Source organism: Panthera leo, chromosome A3, assembly GCF_018350215.1.
Source record: "Panthera leo isolate Ple1 chromosome A3, P.leo_Ple1_pat1.1, whole genome shotgun sequence".
Taxonomy (NCBI): Eukaryota; Metazoa; Chordata; class Mammalia; order Carnivora; family Felidae; genus Panthera; species Panthera leo.
The window spans coordinates 34,471,372-34,495,228 of record NC_056681.1 but is presented as its reverse complement, the minus strand read 5'-3'; the positions used below and the strand labels follow the sequence as shown (position 1 = coordinate 34,495,228).

The following is a 23,857-nucleotide window of genomic DNA, read 5'->3' as shown; positions in this document are numbered from 1 at the left end:
TTCCATGTAGTGGTTAGAATGACAGTGTCTTGATGCAGATACCAGATGAGGAAGATGCAAGGTCATCAGTTTTTCCAGAACATCAAGGGCAAGGCTTATAATGTCATCATGTGGAAATCCAGTCCACTCAGGACAGATAAGGGCAGTGAGGATGGCTTTGTCAGAACTAGCTTTTTCCTCAAGAAAGAGCTTTGTTAAATAACATGTACAATTCATACCTTGAATTTATACCACCTGAATGAAATTAAGTAACGTATCTACTACACATTTCTTTTTTTTTTTTTTTTTTTAATTTTTTTTTTCAACGTTTTTTATTTATTTTTGGGACAGAGAGAGACAGAGCATGAACGGGGGAGGGGCAGTGAGAGAGGGAGACACAGAATCGGAAACAGGCTCCAGGCTCCGAGCCATCAGCCCAGAGCCCGACGCGGGGCTCGAACTCACGGACCGTGAGATCGTGACCTGGCTGAAGTCGGACGCTCAACCGACTGCGCCACCCAGGCGCCCCTACACATTTCTTTTTTAATTTTATTTTTAATTTTATATTTATTTATTTTTGAGAGACAGAGCACAAGTAGGGGAGGGACAGACAGAGAGGGAGACACACAGGCTCCAGGCTCTGAGTTGTCAACACAGAGCCTGATGCAGGCTTGAACTCACAAACCGTGAGATCATGATCTGAGCCGAAGTCGGACGCTTAACCAACTGAGCCACCCAGGCGCCCCTCTACTGCACATTTCTAAGGAATCAAAAACATTTCTAAAAACCACTTCCCGATGTATGTATTTTGAAGCCTTTCAGGATGAGTATACTAATATTTGAAGACTATTCTGAAATGCATCATAAAATAAGATAGAATAATGGATGGATAGAGGGATGGATGGACAGATAGCTATAGATGTCATAAAGGAAATGCATTAAAATTTAAATTGTGGAATCCAGGTGATTGATATATAGATGCTCATTATATAATCCTTTCAACATTTGGGTACGTTTGAAAAATTTTATAATAAATGATGGCAAAACCATACTTTGAAAAATCTACCAGAGTGAGTTAGAAGGAGAAGACAGCTTTAAGGAGCTGAATAAATTCATCTGGTGACTTCAGTTTTTGTCATATCTGTGATCACAGAAAAAATCATCAGTATTCCCAAGGTATCTTTCTTGAAACATTTATGACAGCTGCAAGTTTACATGTATATGCATGAATTTTAATTGTTAGCTTCTTCCTCTAGATTATATAAGACCTGTGACAGCATCTGACTTTTCTCATCATTATATGTATATAGTATATAATGCCTAGCATGGTGACTGACAAAGTTGTGTTCAAAAATTTTTTATTGAATGAATAAATGAAGAAATCCACATTTTGTTTTCTGCTTATGCATAATCACTAGATATCTATCAATGACAAGTTCCTGAAACTAAAGAACCACCTAATTGTTATGCTAGCATAAGGAAACAATTTGTTTGAATGAACGAATCACTGAGTGAATGAAGATGCTGTTCTCTTGTCTGTAGAGAATTTGCATCAATTCATAACGACAATAGTTTATTCAGAAAGATTAAAGGGAGATACTATTTTATATATGTTATATATGTTATTGTTCCTGCCAACTTTAACTTATTAGAAATATTTGACATAGTTTCCAAAGAAATCAGAAGAAATGAGCTCTTTATAGGTGGGTATAAATCATGGACTCTTTTTAAAGCGTATTAGACCAACCGCCCTTAACATTCATCTTGTGGGAATGGATCTTTCCAACTAACTAAGCCAAATCATGTGGCAAAGACCAAGGTCAGTTGCTCACAGAACAGATCCTGGACAACTCCCCAAGAAGAGAGTTTCTCCTGGAGCCCTACTTGGGTTTCTGTGATGAAGCTGACATTTTAGAGTGCCTGGAATAATGGCTTTTTAATTCCACGTGGGGAGGGCCCCTTATAAGACAGCTCCAAAGCATTGGTTCTCAATCAGTGGTTCCTTCACCAGCAGCATCAGCATCACTACAAACTCATTAGAAATGCAAATTCAGGGACACCTGGGTGATTCAGTCCCTTAAGTGTCGGCTTTGGCTTAGGTCATGATCCCAAGGTTCACGAGTTTGAGCCCGCATCCAGCTCTCTGCTGTCAGCACAGAGCCCACTTCGGATCCTCTGTCCTCTCCTCTCCCTCTGCCCCTCCTTCGCTGGGTCTCTCTCTCTCTAGAAATAAATAAATAAACTTGAAAAAAAAAGGAATGCAAATTTGCCCCAGACCTAGTCTATCAGAAACTCTCAGGGTGAGGCCTGGCAATCTGTGCTTTAAGAAATGGGCCACCTGGGTGGCTCAGTCGGTTAAGCCTCTGACTTCGGCTCAGGTCATGATCTCCTGGTTTGTGAGTTTGAGCCCCTGCATGGGGTTCTGTGCTAACAGCCCAGAGCCTGGAGCCTACCTTGGGTTCTGTGCCTCCCTCTATCTCTGGCCCTCCACCACTCACACTCTGTCTCTCTGTCTCTCTCTCTCTCAAAAATAAAAATTAAGAAAAAAAAAAAAGAAGTGATCCAGGTGATTCTGACAGATGCTTAAGTCTGAGGGCCTTGCTACTCAAAATTTGGTCCATAGGTCAGTAGCATCAGCATTACCTGGAAGCTTGTTAGAAATGCAGAATTTTGTGCCCTGCCTCAGACCAATTAAATCTGAATCTGCTTTGTAACAAGATCCCCAGGTGATCTGTATGCACATTAAAATCTGACAGGCCTTGCTCTAGACAGTGAAAAAACTGTCATTGAGAGTCACACTTTTACAGCCCCTATGGTAGGGGACATGGCACGGACTCCAATATTCAAATTTCTGGATGTATTGCTGTTTTAGGCAGATGAACCTAAAGCTCCTTATTGAAATTCATCAACATTTAAAAAATTGTTAATGGAGGAGGTTTGTGAAAGCAGTGAAAATGAATCAGTCATTGAGTAATTTCATATCAAATGCACATAAGGGTCTTCTCTGGAGAACTCATTTAAAAAGACTCTTGTTCCTCTATTTTGTGACTACTGATATTAGGCAAGTCGATCTACACTTATAAGCAACTGTTCCCTCTTTTAAAGTTGGGGATTACATGTTATGTATTACGGCTCAGTTTTATCCAGGGCACCCAATAAAATGCCTTGTAAACTCCAAACCTGCACAGAAATGAAAGGGATGGTGTCATTATCTAAAGATCATCTCCAAAAAGGCAAACTTTCTCTTCCTACTTTATTGGATGCTTTAAGTTTAGGGATTGTGAGCAACTATTGTTTCTATAAATTGGTAATTTGCTAAATTATTATTTGAGGAATAAATTTTTCATTTAAAGAGATTCCAAAATGTCACGCAAACCTCATCTTTGATTTCAGCACCAAATTCTTGAACCATGGATGAGGTATCATGCTTCTGTTTTAGAAGTATTAAAAGACATTCCAGGTTTTCTTGACTTAAACACTGTAACCTTATGAGAGTACCACCTTGAATTTTTTGCTGTTGGGTTTTGCTGTTGTTATCTTACTGGGGAAATTCACACCAGACCATCAAAACTTTTTCTTGTCAAATAATCAGATCTCATCGAAGATGCCCACAGTGTCATACACTGAAGAAGGAAATAAATTATTTTTGATATATTCCAACTCACTTATAAGAACACATGAGTCTGACAACTTAAAACATAGGCCTCTTGTAATAAATGAAATTTTGGTATTACTAAACAACTATCCCTTTCAACATCAAAATGAGATGAAGGCCACTCCCCCACCTTCACTTGTATAATACGCACAGATGACAGAGAGAACTCTTCAGAACAAAAATTTTGGCCTTGAGGGTTGAGCAAGGTTTGGGGCATCATGTACTCTGTCTTAGATCATAACTTTCTCCAAGGGTGGAAATGAACACTTGGTGAATGAATGCAGCAGCCTTTATAACTTAGAAGGTTTGAGTTGGGGGGTAAACGAATTTTGGAGAAGCCAATGTACAAACTACTCAAATAGAATCTACATATATAAACCTAACTTATTGCAGAACAGTAATATCGAGTGATTTAAAGTGGGGGAAGGAAATCTTGACATTTGATTCAATAAAAATTCAACTCAAAGGATGTTACTATTTAAGGTAAAGGTCTTCTATTCTGTGCTCAGTTAGCCAAGGAACATGCAATAGAGGGCAAAACAATGAATGAAGGGCTAGTTCTTGTTAAAGGTTGCTAGAATATTTCAGTTTTGTTACTGAGCTAGTACAACAGGGTGTAGTATAGACCCTTGCTACTCAAAGTATGCTACATGCATTACCCCATGACTTACTTATGAGAGATGCTGAGCCTCTCCCTACCCAAGACCTACTGAACCAGGATCAGCATTTTATCATAAGGCCCTGGTTTACACATTGGACTTCTAGAAATGCTGGTATAGAATATGACTCCTGGAGCTAGATTGCTTGCATTTCAACACCAACTCTGCTCCTTACTGGTTTGTGTGACACTGGCTGAGGAACTGAATCTCCCAGTGCCACAGTTTCCTCATCTGTTAAATGGGGATAATAATAGTAACTAAGACATATGGATATTTTAAGACTTAAGTGTGTTAATAAAATAAAGGGCTCAGAACGGTGCTATGTACATAGTAAGCACTCAGTAAAATGTTTCTGCATATCCTGATGTGTCAAAACAAGACATGTTTAAATATTGCATTTGGACATTAATAATGTCACATAACATTTTGTAATCAATACATTGGATATTTACTTCTTTCTCTTTATAGGTGTATTTTAAAAATAAGAAAGAAGGAGTATTACTGATGTCTCATTAGGCATTTCTATAAGCACATTAAAACAGTAGGGTTGTGAAACCATTTTTAAAAATTAATAGTTTTTTTAAAGAAAAAAATATATACATAAAAATATGCTATAAGGATATACACCAAAAATGTTAACAGTTTCTGCAAGACTACTGAGGGCCTTTGTGTGTATGTGTGTGGTTTATTATTTAAAAAAAATTTTATATACTTTTTTAAAATAAAGAAATAACTATGAATATCACAAAGCCTTTGTTATAATTAAGATTAGTCAGCTTTTCACAACCTTATTAACCCAGCATCCTGAATGACAATTGTTTTTACAGAAAAAATGAATCCAGCCACGCAAATCTCTATTATTACATAAATATATGTTGGATATCTATCTATCTATCTATCTATCTATCTATCTATCATCTATCTATCCTTTCACATGATCTGAGACAAATGTGTAGTGTTCAAAGCATGGGGGAATTTTCAACTTGCCTACTTATTTGGTTTGCAAATTACTCTATGAAGATAATTTATTAAAGTCTTACAAATCTGGGAATATTTTGCAGTCCAATGAAGTCTTTAATTTTCAAATAGAAATGACCTTTATAACTACCAAGTTAAAAGGATTATACTAAAAAAGTCTTTGCTGCTAAAATAGTGTCTCCAGTGCCTGCCATGTCCTAGATAGAATTTTCTTTTGAGAAAACCACAGCTACTTATTTTCAGTGGCCTCATTCAAACAAACTTACATCATTACAAGACAAGATAAAGGGCACACTGGTGTTCAAAGGTGTGAAATGACTTTTCCTTCCTACCATTACATGGTAAGGGCAAATGATTTTTTCCCTCCAGCTTCAAAAATGAGGTCACTTAGGGTTTTGACATTTCAAAGGAAGAAAAAATTATATTTTCTCTGTTGGACCATATGGAATTTATGGAATTCAATGTCTCTAAAATTATTTCTAAAACTGGAAATGTCTAAATATCTTCTGAATTAACCAACATTATACATTTACTGAAAATCCTTGCTGATCACTATTGCTAGAGGAGAAACAAAAATAAAGTTGATCTAAAATGCTACTTCTGTATATTTTATATCCATTGGTGTTGCATTCTTTCTACATAGATTTTTGATGTGATGTCTGGTGCAAAAATAAGGCTTTGAAAGGACGGCAGTGTGAAAGAATCCATGACATCTTGAAGGCCGTGGATCTCCTATTTGTCAGAGTGACATTTTTTGCAGTGATTAGAAAAATGGTCTCTGGTGCATCAGTAAAATACTCCATTAGGAGACTTTTACGTCAATTTTTGTACTATATAAGGAGAAATTGGTAGTGTCTTGAAACGTTCTCTTCAACTGAGTGTTCACTCTTGGAGAACCTAGCTAGTGAATAGATAGAAACTGATGATAGAAAAAGTATTGTTTCTAGATAGTGATAGTACATGCAATTTAACTTGCAAATGCTTTCTTTGAACTTCTATTTCCTAGAAAATAAAACATATCCAGTTGATTAAAGAGATTCCTGTTTTTCTAATTGAAAGAGAATGTTATTAATGATTATTAACATCTACATAAATTATCTTTACTTTGAATTATCTTTTATTTATGTTATATTATATTTTATATTTTATGTTAGAAAGCCAAAGAAGGTAGAAAAGAGTTGCAAAGTTTCTTGTAACTTTCTAAGGAGAGCCTCTACTTCCATATTGGTGTCTACATGAGCAAAATGAGAAATTAGTTGAATCTTTCTCCTTTCTCCTCTTAATCTTTTCAAAGACCATTGCGGGGGGAGAAGTACTATGATCTGTGAAGAACCACCAGAATTAAAGACATACTATTGCCAAACATTCAAATTCTGGTTCCCAGGCAAAAAATTCAGAAAGGGCATTCATCCTTGACTTCAAGTATAAAGCAGCAGCTATCTGGCATTGTTGCATTCCCTATAGTCAGAATTCAACACGGGGTGCTTGAACGCATGATTTATTGAGACACTGCTCTCAGGAGAAAACTGCAGGAAGATGAAGAAAGCAGGGTAAGACAGGAAAAGAAGATTAAGTTAAAATGTGGTCTCAGCTTAAAAAAAAAAAAGGGAATGGGCGCCTGGGTGGCTCAGTCTGTTAAGTCTGTGATGCTTGGTTTCAGTTCAGGTCATGATCTCACGGTTTGTGAGTTCAAGCTTCGTGTCAGGCTCCATGCTGTCAATGCAGATCCTGCTTGGGATTCTTTCTCTGACTCTCTCCCTTTCTGTCTCTCTCTCTCAAAATAAAAGGATAAACTTAAAAAAAAAAAAAAAAGAAATATGGTCTCAGCCTGAGTCCTGCCTTAGTCTGATCCAATGGGGGCTCAGGAGTGTGAACTGCATCACAGAAGTTGTCCACCCAGAAGCAAGGGACCAGGGCTTTTATTCTCCTAGATCTTTCAGTTGCTGGGCATGGGTCACCGCCTTCCCAGAATAACCTGCCAGACATCTCCAGGAAGGTAGCTCCTTTCAGCCCAGGCCAGTCCTCTGGAGAAGTCTATGGCCACAAGACCTTTGTAGCCCACACCTGCAGCAGTGGGTGAGGCAGCCCTTGAAAAGAAGATCTGGGTAGGACCCCAGGAGCACCTGCTTGCAGCATGTGAAGACCCATCCAGATGTGGGCCCCACACGAGCAGTGAGTGCTTGGACTAACCCCTCAAAATTCAAGCAGGGGGCTCAAGTGTTTCTCACAGTTTTGTTCCCCCCCCCTCTGCAGATGCTAAGAATAGATGTTACAGGCACAAATAACTTTGGAAGCACATTCATATCTTCTGTTAGGCATAATTTTTTGGCAGTGGAAATTTTCCTGTAACCCTAATTATGGCATACGTGAGGTATGTGGCATTATTTATGAAACTTACTAGTCTAACTTTAAATTTCACTGTCTATCGATCCTATAGAATATGATGCCACCAGTGTAAATAAGAGCCTGGAAATTTTTACTTTTTTTTTTTTAATGTTCATTTATTTTTTTTTTGAGAGAGAGAGAGAGTATGTGTGTGCATGTGTGCATGCGAGTGGGGAAGAGACAGAGGGGCAGAGAAAGAAGGAGAGAGAGAATCCCAAGCACACTCTACACTCGTCGCAGAGCATGACATGGGGCTTGATCCCATGACCCTGGGATCATGACCTGAGACGAAATCAGGAGTTGGGACACTCAACCCACTGAGCCACCCAGGCAGCCCTGGAAAATTTTACTCTTATGTTAAATATTTTCCTTCCCTTCCCTTCCCTTCCCTTTCATGTTTAATTAGCTCAATATCAAAAGCTCAATTATTAGCTCAATAAATCAAAAATTTCTAAAATTCTATACAAAAAACAAGTAAATAACCATAGGTGTGCTCAAAAATGTATTTACATATATTCACTGAAGGTCTGTTTAAATAGTGGAGCACTTCAAATATCCAATAATAGGGGACTGGAAAAATAAATTATGATATGGCTATATGACAGAAGACTATGATGAAGTCATTAAAGGTTATGTCGTATGCAGTATGTGAAAATAAAAAGTTGAAACACAGATTGTGAATATTGTCCCATTTTATGAAAAAGTAATAGTTGTGCATAAAAAGACTAGGTACGTATATACTCCATATATACAGTGTTAAGTCTGGGTGGTTTAGGTGTTTGAATTATAGGTAATATCTTTAGGATTTTTCTTTTATCATTTTTAATTTAAATTTTTTTCTATGAGAAACCCAGGTTTCTTTTGGAATAAGAAAAAATCAATTTAATAAATAATATTAACTTTAATGGACTTGGTATTATAGTTATCCAAACAATTTTCAAAATGTTTTTCCCATTCTGATAGTTCTCCCTCCATTTTTTTTTCTATCTTTTTCCATCAATTTATCCTCTGAATATTCAAGTGAAATGTAAAAAGAGCTCATTTCCTTCACTCTGTTTAATATTGGTATCATTCCAATCATTAAATCATACTTCACTTTTTTAAAAATTAAAGCGTTGTCAGTCTACATAGAGGCCTTATATTTTTAAATTTCACTTCTAATATTTATAGAACTTCCTTAATTATTCCTTGCATTGTGACATCTAATTTAGAAAAATATATCAATTATTTGGAAATATATTATAATATATAAGTATAAAATGAAATAATAATAGTAAACATTTTATGGCCCATACTATGCACCAAGTATTTGTATTAAGTACTTTATGTATTCTAAGAAGTCACAAAAGCACTTTGAAAATCCTGCACTTTAGATTAAAGACAAAAGAAAATACTAAATGACTTGGTGATCATCTTCTTTTCTAAGTGCTTTAATCACCTTTAACCAATATGAAATCAGTTAGAAACTTTCACCTGAAATGGCAAGATGTGGACTTTTCAGTGTAGTCATAAAATATGATGCTGGTGTTGGCCACAGAATACCAGAAGAGAATGAAATATGAACAATTCAGTCAATCATGTAGATGTTTTATGAGTTAATGCTGAGCTCCATCAAAGTGGTTTTCCAATGTGCTATTTTCTTCTCCTGAGGTGTGATGTTACATAAGCAAAGCCAGCCAGTGGGTGTGGAAATCATGCTTAATGCCATGCATAAGATTAGAACACTCTCTCACCTCTTTCTTTACTTCTTCTTCATCTTCCAGTGTCAAAGCAGCCAGTTGCTTTGCTCTCTGCTCCATCAGATTCACATATCGTATTGGATTTGACAAAGCTTCAATCACATCTAAATACGGAAGAGACATTTTAGGATCAAAGGTCCTAGATATATTGATTATCCACCATTCATTCATCCATCCAGTCATCCATCCATCTATCCTACCTACCATCCATGCATTTACTCATCCATCCATGCATTCATTCATCCTGTCTACTCACCCACCCATCCACTGATTCATCATCGATCTTCCACTCTTCCATCTAACCATGTAAGTACCCACTCATCCATGCAATATTTTGGAAATGGACAAGAGTCAAGACTCTTTGCTACAACCTCAGGAAGATAAAACTCAAAGGAGTTCAGCTCTGACAACCAAACTGGACAGACCCCAACCTGGGATGCCTCAATGCTCTGTATTTTTTTTTTTTTTTTCTTGAGAGGTCCATCCATTCCAGCAATGGCCCACACACTTGTTCTATTTGGCCCAAATAGGTCTTTCATAAATGAAGACCTTTCACATAAAAAACCTGCTTTCCAGACTGTTTAAACAATCCAAATGTTTGGCAGTACGAGACTCATTCACATGTGATTCTGTCTACCTGGAGAGAGTTATGGTTGCCATCTTTGGATGGACATGTGCTCCAAGTTTGCCATAGTCTCCACCACTCCCCAGTACCTTACAACTAGGCTACTTAACATTGTAAGTATTTAAATTTATGATTCCTGGTTGACATTGTCACAAGTTAATTCCTCTAAACTTAGAATCTCACCCACGAAAAGGACCTGGCTTCTAAAACTGGCTGAAGATAAATTCATTGTACAGACCTAGATACACTGCTGTAGTACCAGGTAGCCTGGATTAGAAAGTGCTGGCCCCAAAAGAATACTAATACTAGTAGATAAATATGCTCAATACTTTATTGGGACTTAAGTGAAATTAAATTAAAACTTATTCACAAAGTTTTGAGCAATTTAATAAACATACATACACAAATAGAAGCGATTCTGAGGCCAGAATTTCCTGCCTAGTTTTGGTCCAGTTTTCCTTCCACTAACCCACAAAAATATGGATGGTCCCATATGGAAATATCCCCTCGAGTCAGGTTTTTTACCTGCATATGTATCTGGGACATAGTCTTTCACCTCTATGTAGACAAAGACAGCTGGGAGCATCAGAGGCTGGTTTCTCTCATTCCGCAGACAGATGTAGTGATAGCCTGGAGGGTGACATTAATACTGTGCATTGCATATTTTATCCACAATGTTAGTTACAACACAGGGACATCTATGTGTTGGAAGCGTTTATCTTAGATGACTTTGGATGACAAACAGGTCACTTCTTTCTCATTTTAATTTGCATGGTTTTGAGTGATATTCTTTTTCTCAGCAGACAGGAAAATAATGTCAATTCTGATCATTTTCCTTCCCAGTCATGTTTTTCCCCACAAAAGAGAATTTAAAACTGTATGTCATAGACTGAATTATTGGCCCAAATTCTTTTACATGATATCTTGACTTAGGGCTTAGCCATATGCTTTGCTTTGTTAATGATGTGGTGCAAACAGAGGCTTAAAATGAACTTGCAGAGTCAGGCTTGACCTGCATTCCAGTGGGTTGCCACAAAAGTCCACACTGTGAGTGCCACTGCTCCTTCAGCCTGGGCCCCTGAATGAGCACTTGTGGAACAGACCTAACTCCAGACCACAGCCTGAAGCTGTGGCTGAGCCCAGCCACACCCTGTGAACCCACAGACCTGTGAGCATAAAGATAAAACACTTGTTATAAGGCATCATCGAGTCTTCAGATAGCTTCCTAAATCATGCTTTAATAATCACAGATGGCAGTGATGGTTTTCTTTACAACTTTGATAAATAGTTTCTCACCACACTATTCGTACCTGGCCGAATTGCCTGTACAGGCAAGATCCGGTGACCGATAAATTTACCTCCTTCTTCATAAACTGCTATCCTCAAACAGGCCAGAGAAGGAAGAACCACCTAGAGGGACATTAAGGACACTCGTGGTTACAAGAAGGTACAACTGCAAGGAAGGATTAGAAAGGTAATATTCTAACATGCCCTGTGCTTCCAAATTCACATAGAAGTTTCTACTTAACTAACTGATAAAAAGGTAAGTTGTTGCTCTATAACTTTGATTTTCAAAAGGATTACCAGTGATATGGCTTCATCTATGTCTCAACACCTTGTCCTGATGAGGAATTTGTTCATCATGTAGACCATTTACTTTAAAAAAAAAGTTTTTTAATGTTTATTTGTTTTTCAGAGATAGAGAGAGACAGAGCACGAGCGGGGGTGGGGGGTGGGCAGAGAGAGAGGGAGACACAGAATCCGAAGCAGGCTCCAGGCTCTGAGCTGTCTGCACAGAGCCCAATGCAGGTTCGAACCCACGAGCCGTGAGATCATGACCTGAGCTGAAGTCAGATGCTTAACCGACTGAGCCACCCAGGTGCCACTAGACCATTTACTTTTGACATGAACATTCTCAAGATGGAAATGATAAAGGTTTAAATATATGTTTAAATATAAAGTTAGTAGTCTTATCACTATTTGAGCATTGACTCTTACATTTTCAAAGCAAATTACTTTTATACTTTCAAAGCAAAAGCAAAAGTACAAAAGAATAGCTTTTAGGAGAGCTTTCAGAGTGAGATTGCTTTATAAATAATTCCCAAATAATCAACAAAAAATTGCTCATTTTTCCTCCTTCAATGTAAAACATGTGTCAAAAACATAGGGCTAATTGTACCCTTAAAAACTTACTTTTGGTAAGAAGAATAAAGTAACATTTATTGACTATTTTCAAAGTGCCAGATATTTTATAAATGTCTTTATTATATCAGAAAAATTCTTATTAGGGTGCCTGGGTGGCTCAGTCAGTTAAGCATCCGACTTCGGCCCAGGTCATGATCTCACAGTTTGTGAGTTCAAGCCCCGCGTCAGACTCTGTGCTGATAGCTCAGAGCTTGGAGCCTGCTTTGGATTCTGTGTCTGCCTCTCTCTCCCCCTCCCCCACTAAATAAATATTTTAAAAAATTTAAAAAAAGAAAATATTAATAACTCTATGAAGTAGACACTGTTATTAAATCCAATTAACATATTTAAAATAGTGGGAGCACAGAGACCTTTAACACAAAACTCTCTTCACAGAAGATGGCCTTTGTAGATCTTTTGGCCAGTTAAAAGCAAAGGGTATGGTAAATAGTCTATTCCACTTTTTACTGGACTACTGTCCTCCTTTATGTGACAAGCACGTGTGAAGAAGATTTGCTTTTTGGTGAAGGCAGTGAGAAGGCCCAGTCATATGAAAAAGGTTTTAACTCTATCAGACAGAATCCAGACAAGATAGAATGATCAGCTACCAGAGGCTAGAGATTACATGAAGTTTAATTTTTTTTAATATTAAAAATTTTTTTTAATGTTTATTTATTTTTGAGAGAGAGAGACAGAGTGTGAGTGGGGGAGTGTGAGTGTGCGAGAGAGAGGGAGACACAGAACTCGAAGCAGGCTCCATGCTCCAAGGTATCAGCACAGAGCTCGATGCAGGGCTTGGACTTGCAAACTGTGAGATCATGACCTGAGCCAGATTCGGATGCTTAACTGACCGAGTCACCTAGGCGCCCCTAATTAATATTCTTTTTTAAGAAAGTACAGACTTCCTTCTCTCTGCTACCATATTATTCCTTACTTCCCACTTCATTTGAGTTACAATGAAAATGTATCATTTATCACTTGTATTATGAGAGGATATGAGTTAATTTATATGTTTTTCTGGTCTTCCAAATGAGGTATACTAGAATTAATTGATTCACAACACAATTCTGAAAACCCAAACAAGTGATTCACAGAGATCTTGAATAGCTTTTAAAATAGTCCCCCAAAGTGCTATTGCTTTATAAATGTGTAAATTCCCAAATGAAGCTACAAATAATTCTTCATGTAATTTTTCCCTCAGAGTGAAACACCTAGAATATGCATTTATATCTCATATCCAGGATATGTGACCAACCTTTTTGAACACAATGGGCTCTTCTTCCCAGACAGGATTTACAGCATTTCCTTGTGATGTTTTGGTCTTAAATGCCTTCCTCCTTGTGTCCACAGGCAAACCAAACATATCCACTTCCACATAGGTCCCAACTTTCTTATCAGAAAGAAACTGACCTGAAATAATCTAGAAAACAATAAAAAAGGAAGTCTTGATAAATGAATAAGTGATATAAGAGAACACTTTAGGGAGGTACAAATGCTGGTTGGTAGAATTATAACCAAAATGAAATAGAGGCAAATGTACAAATACAATTTTTCATTTGGTTAAAGAACTGGTAGAGGAACCTTGAAAATGGTGAGTTTAGAAGGAGTCAGCTAATAAGACAAAGTTGTATAGGAGGAAATAAATGAACAAATACCAAAAATTTGATGAGATTATGCTTTTTGTACTTGAGATACATCTGTTAAATATTGAAGATTGATCTTCAGAGCCAACTAAATATAAAGGTTTTTCCAATACTTAAAGAGGTTACAAGAGGAAAAAAAAACCCTCACCTTAGCAAAGCCACAATGATAATAAAAACAAAAACCAAATATTAACTTAAACTGTCTAGTCCAGCTTATCATCACTCCTAACCCCAACCTGTTAGCCATCCACACAATTATGGGTATCCTTGCCTAGCTACAAAACTTATGGATATTGTAGAGTTAACAGAGAGTTTAAAATCACATATTCTGGTGGCCAAGAGCTTTCTGAGCTCAAGTTTGTGAAAGAGAACAGAATTATCAAGATGACGGCAGGGCTAGAAATGGGACACAATGGTGGCCTGAGAATGGCCCTCAGTGGCTCAGCAAGGCCAGTAGCTACATGCTGATGTGGTCAGAAATTCCAAACAGGTTAGAGAGAAAAACGAGGAAGAAGCCATCTGAATTTGCCCAAGATAACTCATTTTTCCTGAATGTTCTCTTTAGCCTGAATGTGTGGGACCTGCTAGCAACATTCTCTGTTTAATTTGAGGTTCTACATGAGAACAATTTAGCAGACATTTTATATATTTGAAACTTCCAGGTTATGTGAGTCACATTGGGAAATCAGATGCACCAAGGATTCTGTGTGCTTAAGATGTTCGATTAAAGCAGAGGTCCTTAGCTAAATTAATGACACTAACCCTCAATGTTCCCATCAGTAACATAGGATGGTGGAACACCTCTTGAGTTCCCAAGTCCATTCTGGCACTATGACTTCTATGTCAAAAGGTCAAAAGAAAGGTGCCACTGGACAGACATGAGCCAGATCTTGGGTCTGGCTATCATGTTAAAGACAGGATGGGCTGTCCATTCCAAGGACACCGACAACTGCAACAGTGTCTCCATTTTGGACTTGGGCAACGGTTCACATCCGTTTGGGTCTCAACTGTTTTCCCTCAACTCACTTTCTATGTTATTTTTATAACTACTTACACTGTCATGGTAGAATTTAAAAAAATAAATAAGCAAGAAAACATGCACAAAACAAGATGAATTGGAGGACAAGAACAAAATTATTAGTTTGATCCAACTACAACAACAATTGACAAGGGTTCTAAAAATAGCATTTTGTCAGTGTGTGCTGCTTACGAGTTTATCTTCATCAAACTCGGCAGGAATTAAACATCTTTTGCTGAAAAGAATTTCCTAAAATAAACATAATCTCCAAGCTCTAATTCTGCCAACTCCACTCTTCAGATACATGGTGTGAAGTAATTTCAAAAGATATAATTTTGAGACACTTCATTGAAATTTTATTTTTGATGTTCAGTATCAAGTGACATAAATTTTAAAGTAAAAATGGGCTCAATAGGCTTAGGGTAGATATAAATTAGTAAAACTGTTACTTTTTTTTTAACAAAGTTTTTCATATGCCTTTGGTTTAAGGTCAATCTGAAAATTGAATTTATGTCCAATAAAAAACATTTCTTAGTTCCACAGTTATCTAGCTAAACAAGGAAAGAAATAAAACTTTAGAGAAGTAAATGAAACAGCCACAACAACCAAGAGCTTATAGAATTCATGTATAAATCTCCTTATAAAGATGATTTTTCATTCATAGTATAAAATATTTTCTTATAGCTAAAAACATTATATCTGATATAACATCAATTTCAAAGACTGCAGAAATCATTTTGAATTTATATTTTAGGGTCAGGTATATATCTAATGAAGCAATTCTTTTACTTAGGATCATTACTATGTGTTTTAAGTCCCTGATTTTCAAAATGGTAAATTGAGAGCTTTTATTCAGACTTCAGCAATTTAATGAGAGAATACTTTTTCTCCAATTTTTCTCAGTGTGGATATTTTTCTAGAACTAATGGAGAAATAAAAGACCAGAAGGTTTTTTCCAACATAGGTCAATGATCTTTACACCAAAAGAAAGGACCGACCATGGAGACTCTCCAACTTGGTTTATTGATTTAAGGTCCAATTTATCCTACTAAAGAGTAGGGCTTAGTCCCTTTATCCCATGCGTGGAGCTTCTGAAACTTGTAATTTGGAGAGAATTAGTCCTTAAAAAAATGCAAGAAGGAGGTGGAGATATTGCTAGCAACTAAATTTTTGATGACTTACTTCTTTATGCAATGTGGGTAATGTTCAAGACTTTTGTTGGTGACAGTTTTGTAATAGAGAGGTACCTACCTTCACAGATAAAGTGTTGGCCACTATCCCATCTACGATGCCTTCGGTGAATGGATCAAAGTGCTTGTCGGGTCTCCTCATGAACTCTGGCTTTAATCTGTAGCCACTTTTCCCATTGTATTCATACATCCCCATATTTATTTGCATAGCCAGGTCTGAATATCAAAAACACAAACCTTATTGTGATGATATTCATGTTTAGAGCAAGAAAGTAAGATTGTATTATAGTCCATTTTTACTACCCCTTTTAAAAAGAAATATTTCTTCATTTGTAGAAACTTAGGAAACACAGAGAAGAAAAAAATCTAGCTGTACTCCAAATCTAGAGATGAACCACTGCCAACTGGTTGGTGCATATTCTGTTTTTCTCTTCTAATATGTTGTGAATGTGTAGTATGTCCATTTCACTAAATATTTGTCTGCTTTACTTTTAACAGCTGTGCAAACTCTTTTTGAATAGATTCGTTTGCTAAATCATTTTGAAATCTTTGAATCCATCACTAATGGCAGTCTTAGGAGTGAAATTTCTAGGTCAAAAGATGTGTTGTAGGAAAATAATGTGTACTTTTGATGTCCTGCCAAGATGTCCTTCAGAAAGCTCATGCCACTTTACGCCTCTAATCCATGCTTTTGAGCATGGACTTCCCTGCACCTCACCAAAAAGGAAAAGATTCTTTTTTTTTTTAATTTATAGGAAAAATGATTTCTTTAAAAAATTTTTAAAAATGTTTATTTATTTTTAATTGTATTTATTTATTTTTATTTATTTATTATTTTTAAAATTTATTTTATTTTTATTATTTTATTTTACTTTATATTTTATCATTTTTCTTAAAAAATTTTTTTAATTTTTATTTACTTTTGAGAGAGAGAGAGAGAGCATAAATGGGGGAGGGGCAGAGAGAGAGGGCAACACAGCATCTGAAGCAGGCTCCAGGCTCTGAGCTGTCAGCACAGAGACTGTCCTGGGGCTCAAATCCACGAACCATGAGATCATGACCTGAGTCAAAGTTGGACGCTTAACCCTCTGAGCCACCCAGGCGGCCCCAGGATTTCTTTTTTTTAATTTGCATTTCTTTTACTTACCACCTGTATCTAATTACACATTGACTCCTTTCTAATGAACAAAACTTATTCTTAAAAGTTTTCCTAAGACTCAGTCTGTGTATGAAATGAATGTCCACATGAATTGCAATTTGTAAGGTTAAAAAAAAAACACATTTTAAGGTCATAGGGAATCTGGGAAGCTGCCATTTGTTCTAGATTGTTTGAGTCATGACTCATCTCTATTTAGGAGGATGGTAGAGAGGTAATGGTAGGATTATTTCAAAGTTCCATGTAACCAATCATTTTTAGAGCAGGGAAAATAAGTGAAATTTTATCTCTCAATTTATTAAGCTATGGTAACTATGATACTAAAATTGGGCAAAATACCAAAAAAAAAAAAAAAAAAAAGGAAAGGAAATCATGGATTTGAAAAAATAATTGACATCAAAAGTGTAAAAAAATTACAATAGCAAATTGTATGTTCTAAAAAATAACACACAACAAGAAAGTAACATTTATCCCAGGAAAAAAAGGATAATTACTTATTGGGAGATATATTTACTCACAAAAGAAGAAATGAATATATCATCATCCCAATAAATGCCACATGGCATTTAATAACATTAACATAAATTCCTAAAACACTATTAGTCAATTAGGACGGGTGCATACAGTAGTCCCCACTTAACCATGGGAGATATGTTCTAAGACCCCAGTGGATGTCTGAAACCACAGATAGTACCAAACTCTACATATATTATGTTTTTTTCCTATACACACATAGCTATGATAAAGTTTAACTTATAAATTAGGCACGATAAGATATTAACAATAATAAAAAAATAGAACAATAATAACAATATACTGTAATAATGGTTATGTGAATATGGTCTCTCTTTCAAGATATGTTTAAATTTTTTAGTGTTTATTTAATTTTGAGAGAGAGAGACAGAGTGTGAGCAGAAAGGCACAGAGAGAGCATGACACAGAAGCCAAAGCAGGCTTCAAGCTGTCAGCACGGAGCCCAATGCAGGGCTCGAACTCACGAACTGTGAGACCATGACCTGAGCTGAAGTCAGACGCTGACTGACTGAACCACCCAAGCACCCCTCAAGATGCTGACCTAATGTACTGTACTCACCCTTCTTTTTGTGATGTTTATGAGATGATAAAATGCCTACAGGATGAGAGGAAGTGAGGTGAATGACGTAGGCATTGTGATGTAGATGTACTGTTAGGCTACTTTTGACCTGACAATAAGTCAGAAGGAGGATCATCTGCTTCCAGATCCTGGTTGACCACAGGTAACTGAAACCAGGATAAATGAAACTATGGATAAGGGAGACTACTGTACTCCTTTAGTGTGTGAGAGAATATCTGTCTCAGTCATAGCCAACATCTACTCAAAGCTGCCCACTCTTAATACTATTATTTAATACGATTGTAAAATGGTCAGTCCAAAGCACTAGGAAGGGAAAAAAAACATAGATGTGATTACATTGTGATTGTGTATCTGAAAAAAAAAAACAGAAGCTACCAGCAGAATAAGTTATTATGAGAGTTTAGAAGGGTGATTATAAAATGAACTTATTTATAAAATAAATATACAAATATCAATATCCAAAAGCAATCTGTTAAAAATATAATGTTAAAAAAAAAGGCTTTCATCTAAAACTATCTGTCAGATGAAGACAAGTGATTTTGCTGAGACCTAATGTAAGAATTTTTATTTATTTATTTATTTATTTATTTATTTATTTCTATTATACAAACTTTTTAATATTTATTTTTGAGAGAGAGAGAAATAGTGCAAGCAGGTGAGGGGCAGAAAGAGGGAGACACAATGTAAGAATTTTTAAAGTGAAGAGAAAAACATTCTTTCTGTGCTAAGAAAAATAAAAAATAAAAGGTGTCAGTTTTCTTCATACTTCTTAAAATTCAAAATTGAATATGATTTTAAACAAAATATTTTTTTCAGTGGGGAGAGGGAAACAATATAACAATTAAACTAATGTAAATTTAATATGATTTTATGCACAATCCCATTTCTTTCTCAGTGAGGGCAAGGGAAATAACAGTAAGTAAATTAAATTCATTTGGAATAGGGATCCCACTGGCAATGGCAAGACAAGTACTAAAAATTAATAGCCATGAAGGAGAATATCCACTTCCAGATATTAGACCATATAATTAAGCATTACAATAATAACAGTGAGCTATTGGCTCCAGGAAGGCAGACAAATTTATTAGTAGAGAAGAATATAACTGGAAAAAAATGGACCCAAATTAATCATCTGCCAAAAAGCTACATCTACTAAGTAATTTCAGTTTAGTGTAAAAAAGAATTGATTTCTTACTGAGATTATACACCAAAATTATATTTGGATGGTTGAAAGAGTCAAATTACAAATTAAAAGGAAAAAAAAAAAAAACATGAGAGAAACAGAAGTAATCTGGGTCTAATCCTGGGGCGGAAAGACTATAATAATAAAAGTAAACCAAGACTCCATAAAATAAAACATGAATCAACCCAATCTCTTCTGTTTCATGAAATATGACAACATGCCCATTATATAAAAAGCGCTGTTGTAAGTGGATAGAAAATTGACAATAGTCCTAAATACGCAGTTTATAAAAACACAAATATAAAAATCGAAACACATATTTAAAATGTTCAACCTAAATAATAATCAAAGAAGTAAAATTAAAGCAACAATGAGAAAATATTTTGTCTGGAATATTATTAGTATTATTATTATTTAATTATAACACTTAACTGAAATCTCAAATGAGAGAGAATACTTCATATCATACACTGCTGATGGAAGAGAAATCCAGTGTAACATTTTTTTTTTGAATTTGTTAAAGGCAGATTTTTAAAAATCATTTTATTTTTTTTCATCATGATAAATGTACTCTTAATCACCATCACCTATTTCACCCATCCCCTCACCCCTTTCCCATCCAGTAACCATCAGTTTGTTCTCTATAGTTAAGCGTCTGTTTTTTGGTTTGTCTCTCTCTTTTTCTCCTTTGCTCACTTGTTTTGTTTCCTAAATTCCACATATGAGTGAGATCATATGGTATTTGTCTTTCTCTGACCAAGCTTATTTTACTTAGCATTATACTCTCTAGTTTTATCCATGCTGTTGCAAATGGCAAGATGTCATTCTTTTTATGGCTGAATAATATTCCTACATACATATATATTTATGTGTATATATATATATGTATATGTATATGTATATATATACACATATATATACCGTATGTGCCTTATCCATTCCTCTATCATCGGATGCTTCCATAATTTGGCTCTTTTAAATAACGCTGCAATACACATAGGGGTGCATGTATCCCTTTGAATTAGTGTTTTGTATTTTTTTGGTAAATGCCCAACATTTTTGATGGACAATTTTGTATATTATACGACGATTCTTGAAACATTCACATATTTTAACAGAGTAATTCTATTTTAGGAACTTTTCCAAAAGAACATTAGGATATACACTTGACAATTTATATTCAAGATGTTCTCTGAGAATTATTTATAGTAGAAAAAAAATTCCCTAATGTCCAGAGATAGGAAATGGGTTGAGTGAATTGTGAAACGTGCTTAATATACAGCTATTAAAATTTTTATCTCTGTATAGCATTTAAATACATACACATTTTAAACAAATGAAAAAGCATGTATATACATAACCCCAAATCCTTACAGATTACAAAGCTGAAAGTTAAGTGTTGATTTTATGAGTGGCAGTGTTCCTGGGCAGTTTTATTGTTTCTTTATGCTTTTCTGAATTTTCCAAATTTCCTACAATATATACATATTACTTCAAAAAGCATAAAAATTTTTGTTTGAAAGTAATATGGAACCGCTAGAAATAAAGACTTGGTTATAAACTATTAAAGATAATTTCTCCATTTTCAAAAGCTATTTTTCTTTTGCAGTGATATTTTCCCTTCATTGAAATCTGCTTCTGTTTGCTTTCAGTCAAGTCTGGAAATACAGCTTTCTAACAGAATGGAAATGAGCTTTAACTGTGCTACTTACCCACAGTTTGAAAATTAAGTGCAACCATTTGGCAACCAGCATTCCAGAAGAGCTGAGGCATGTAGTTGGATGAATCCACACGGGTTCCTTTTGGATATATCCTGCTGAGCTGCATTTTGTTATATCTGGACCATCATGTTAAGTAGTGAATACAATTATAAAAATAATTAGCCCATACCATTAACTTAGAAGCCACCTTCCTTCTTTCTCCATTGGGAAATGAACTAAATATTGATGATCTCATTGGGCTAGTGGATGAAAAATGTCAAAAACTTCTGAACACACAGAATAAATGTGGTTTTATAATATAAATGTACTATAGCACCCTTGCTGAGCCTTGTGGGTGAAAACTAATGAGGAAGAAAAAACGATTAAGTCAAAGTCAGTGTAATTTGGGGGAGATTTTATTGAGGGTAGGCTTAACGATTAAGGACACAGGAGTAAACTCAAGTGTGCCAAAGCACGTGACAGGATGATAACATCTTTGGCGGAAGCAGATAATGTGAACTGCATGGTTGTTTTTGAAATGCTTTCTGCTCATTTTTTAACCTTCTCTGAGAAGGTTATTTGCTATATGCTATTTGCCAAGACTGTGGTACTCTTTATGATTGATAGCAAGGTCAAGATAGCACAGAAGGTTCTGACCTTGTTTTGTATGTTAGTTCCTACTGTAATCAGTTTTCCATCTTGAGAACCTTTTAGTTACTGAGTACTATGTAGCTATTAAACAATGCTATGTTCTTAAAACACGACCCTATTACCAAATTTGGTGGAAGTCAGCTAAGATTTTGAGCTCAGGCAGGGAAATTAGGCGTAAAAGGACCTGCACCTTATTTCTGGAAGTTGCTAGCTATAGGATCTAGGGCAAGTCATTTTGCTCTTTTGCGAGTGAGTTTCCTCCTCTGCTTGATAGATTGAACAATCTTTACATCCCAGGCTTATTGTGAGGATGAAATGTGACCAGACATCTAATGTAAGGTCTATAAAACAGTCGATGCTTAATAGTGTGACTTTGTTTATGGAGTTTACATTTGCTCCCTCTCCTCTTGTTGATGAGTTCTAAAAGTCACTTTTTTTTTTTTTTTTTTATTTTAGGACTTGTTTCATGAAATTGGGCTGTTTGAGGCATTTACTATTGCTTTCATAAAAAAATTTAAAGACGTTTCATTTTTAATTTATGGATAAAAATCAAAGGTTTTTGTTGTCAGAATTATCAACAAAGCCATTGTTAGTAATATATATTTATATTCTGTTTTTTAAGTTTTTGTTTTGTGTGTGTGTGTGTGTGTGTGTGTGTAATCTCTACACCCAGCGTGGGGCTCAAAGTTATGACCCCAAGTTCAAGAGTCACATGCTCTTCCAAATGAGCCAGCCAGGTGCCTCTATATTTATATCCTTGTCATCATTCCAACTGTTTTCTGATTGGACATCTATTACATGTATGTGTATACACTGTACATATATCTTACGTATGTATAAAGTATATTACACACTTTACACATGCTGTCCCTAACCCAATGAGCAAACTGGTGTCACCATATTCAGAAGGATTAAGCCAATTGCCAAAGGACAAAGATGGTGTGAAAATACCCTTGAAACCTGAGCTTCCTTTACTGCAAGACCAGTTCTCTTTTCCATATGCCAGCCCCCGCCTCTCAGCCATGCATCTGAAGCCAGAAACTGTTTATCACACCCAGGTATCAGACATAAGCCATTTCATACATCTTCTCCTTTTCAAAACAGAAATCAAACAAATGGCACGTGCGGCTTTGGCTGGGTCATTTCAGCAGTCAATCGTCAAATCAAGGATACTCTACAAATTCCACTGGAGACTTTGTCAGTTGCTCGAGTCCTTTGGTTTCCACGAAGGAAGACATTTCAAAACTTCTATTTCTTTCTGAGTTAACGACAACAAAAAAGGGTGAGGAGTAAAATTCAATGGTACAAGTTATAACGTGTAAGATGGAGGCATATGTTCAGTGAAGTTAGGGTGATGAATCCTCATTGTATAACTTTATATATGTATTTCTTCAGTCAAAGCTGAGTCTTCTAAGAAGCTGTCTCTTCTAATACTACCTGAGTCAGATTTGCTTATGGTCATGCAAGTTAGGGATACAATGGCATTAGGATGGGGAAATGGATTTTAGATATGGCTAGAGTGGTCAATGAAAGCTATTTCAAAAGAGGAAGAACCCTGGGGGGACTCTTTTGTTCTAAATCCATTCAGACTGGTTTTTCTGACTCTGTCTTTTACACCCCACCTTGTCATTGCCTCAGTTTATACACACCCCCTCAGTTCAAGTAACTAATGTGACATTAAGATTAGGGTATTTCAAAGCAGAAGGATCCTTGGACCTTTTCTAGTCTGATGGCCTCATTTTCAAATTGGATAAGAGAGGCTGGAGAGATGAATGTGTTAGATATCTCAATATAATACAAAAGCAATATTTTGAAAGTGGAATCCAAACTTCTGATTAGAATGGAAGAAACAAAACAAAGTTGTTTTAGTTTGTAAAGTCTAAGAGTCCGACAGCTTCTCTGTCCTCTTCCCAACTAAAATTCAAAGTGTTACACACAGTACTGAGGCAAATGTCATTCAGAGTGGTTACACAGTTCTCAGTTTTTAAATGGAGTTCC

The 23,857-nt window shown here is 35.9% G+C and overlaps 1 protein-coding gene and 1 long non-coding RNA gene across 2 annotated transcripts in view; one reads left to right on the top strand and one right to left on the bottom strand.

The window, feature by feature from the left end:
- The window catches only part of PLCB1 (phospholipase C beta 1), a 697,918-nt gene that overhangs the window by 121,305 nt on the left and 552,756 nt on the right, over positions 1 to 23,857 (bottom strand). Inside the window, exons 17-23 of the mRNA XM_042931600.1 lie at positions 23,033 to 23,117; positions 21,221 to 21,345; positions 16,117 to 16,271; positions 13,460 to 13,624; positions 11,331 to 11,430; positions 10,546 to 10,650; positions 9,390 to 9,499 (exon numbers count right to left, since the gene is read on the bottom strand). Of these exons, the coding sequence (XP_042787534.1) occupies positions 9,390 to 9,499; positions 10,546 to 10,650; positions 11,331 to 11,430; positions 13,460 to 13,624; positions 16,117 to 16,271; positions 21,221 to 21,345; positions 23,033 to 23,117 (845 nt within the window). The remainder of the gene's footprint in view (positions 1 to 9,389; positions 9,500 to 10,545; positions 10,651 to 11,330; positions 11,431 to 13,459; positions 13,625 to 16,116; positions 16,272 to 21,220; positions 21,346 to 23,032; positions 23,118 to 23,857) is intronic.
- On the top strand, positions 18,429 to 23,412 carry LOC122215805. Its single transcript, XR_006200538.1, has 3 exons — positions 18,429 to 18,467; positions 21,161 to 21,357; positions 22,964 to 23,412. It is a non-coding gene; the product is annotated as an uncharacterized LOC122215805 (long non-coding RNA).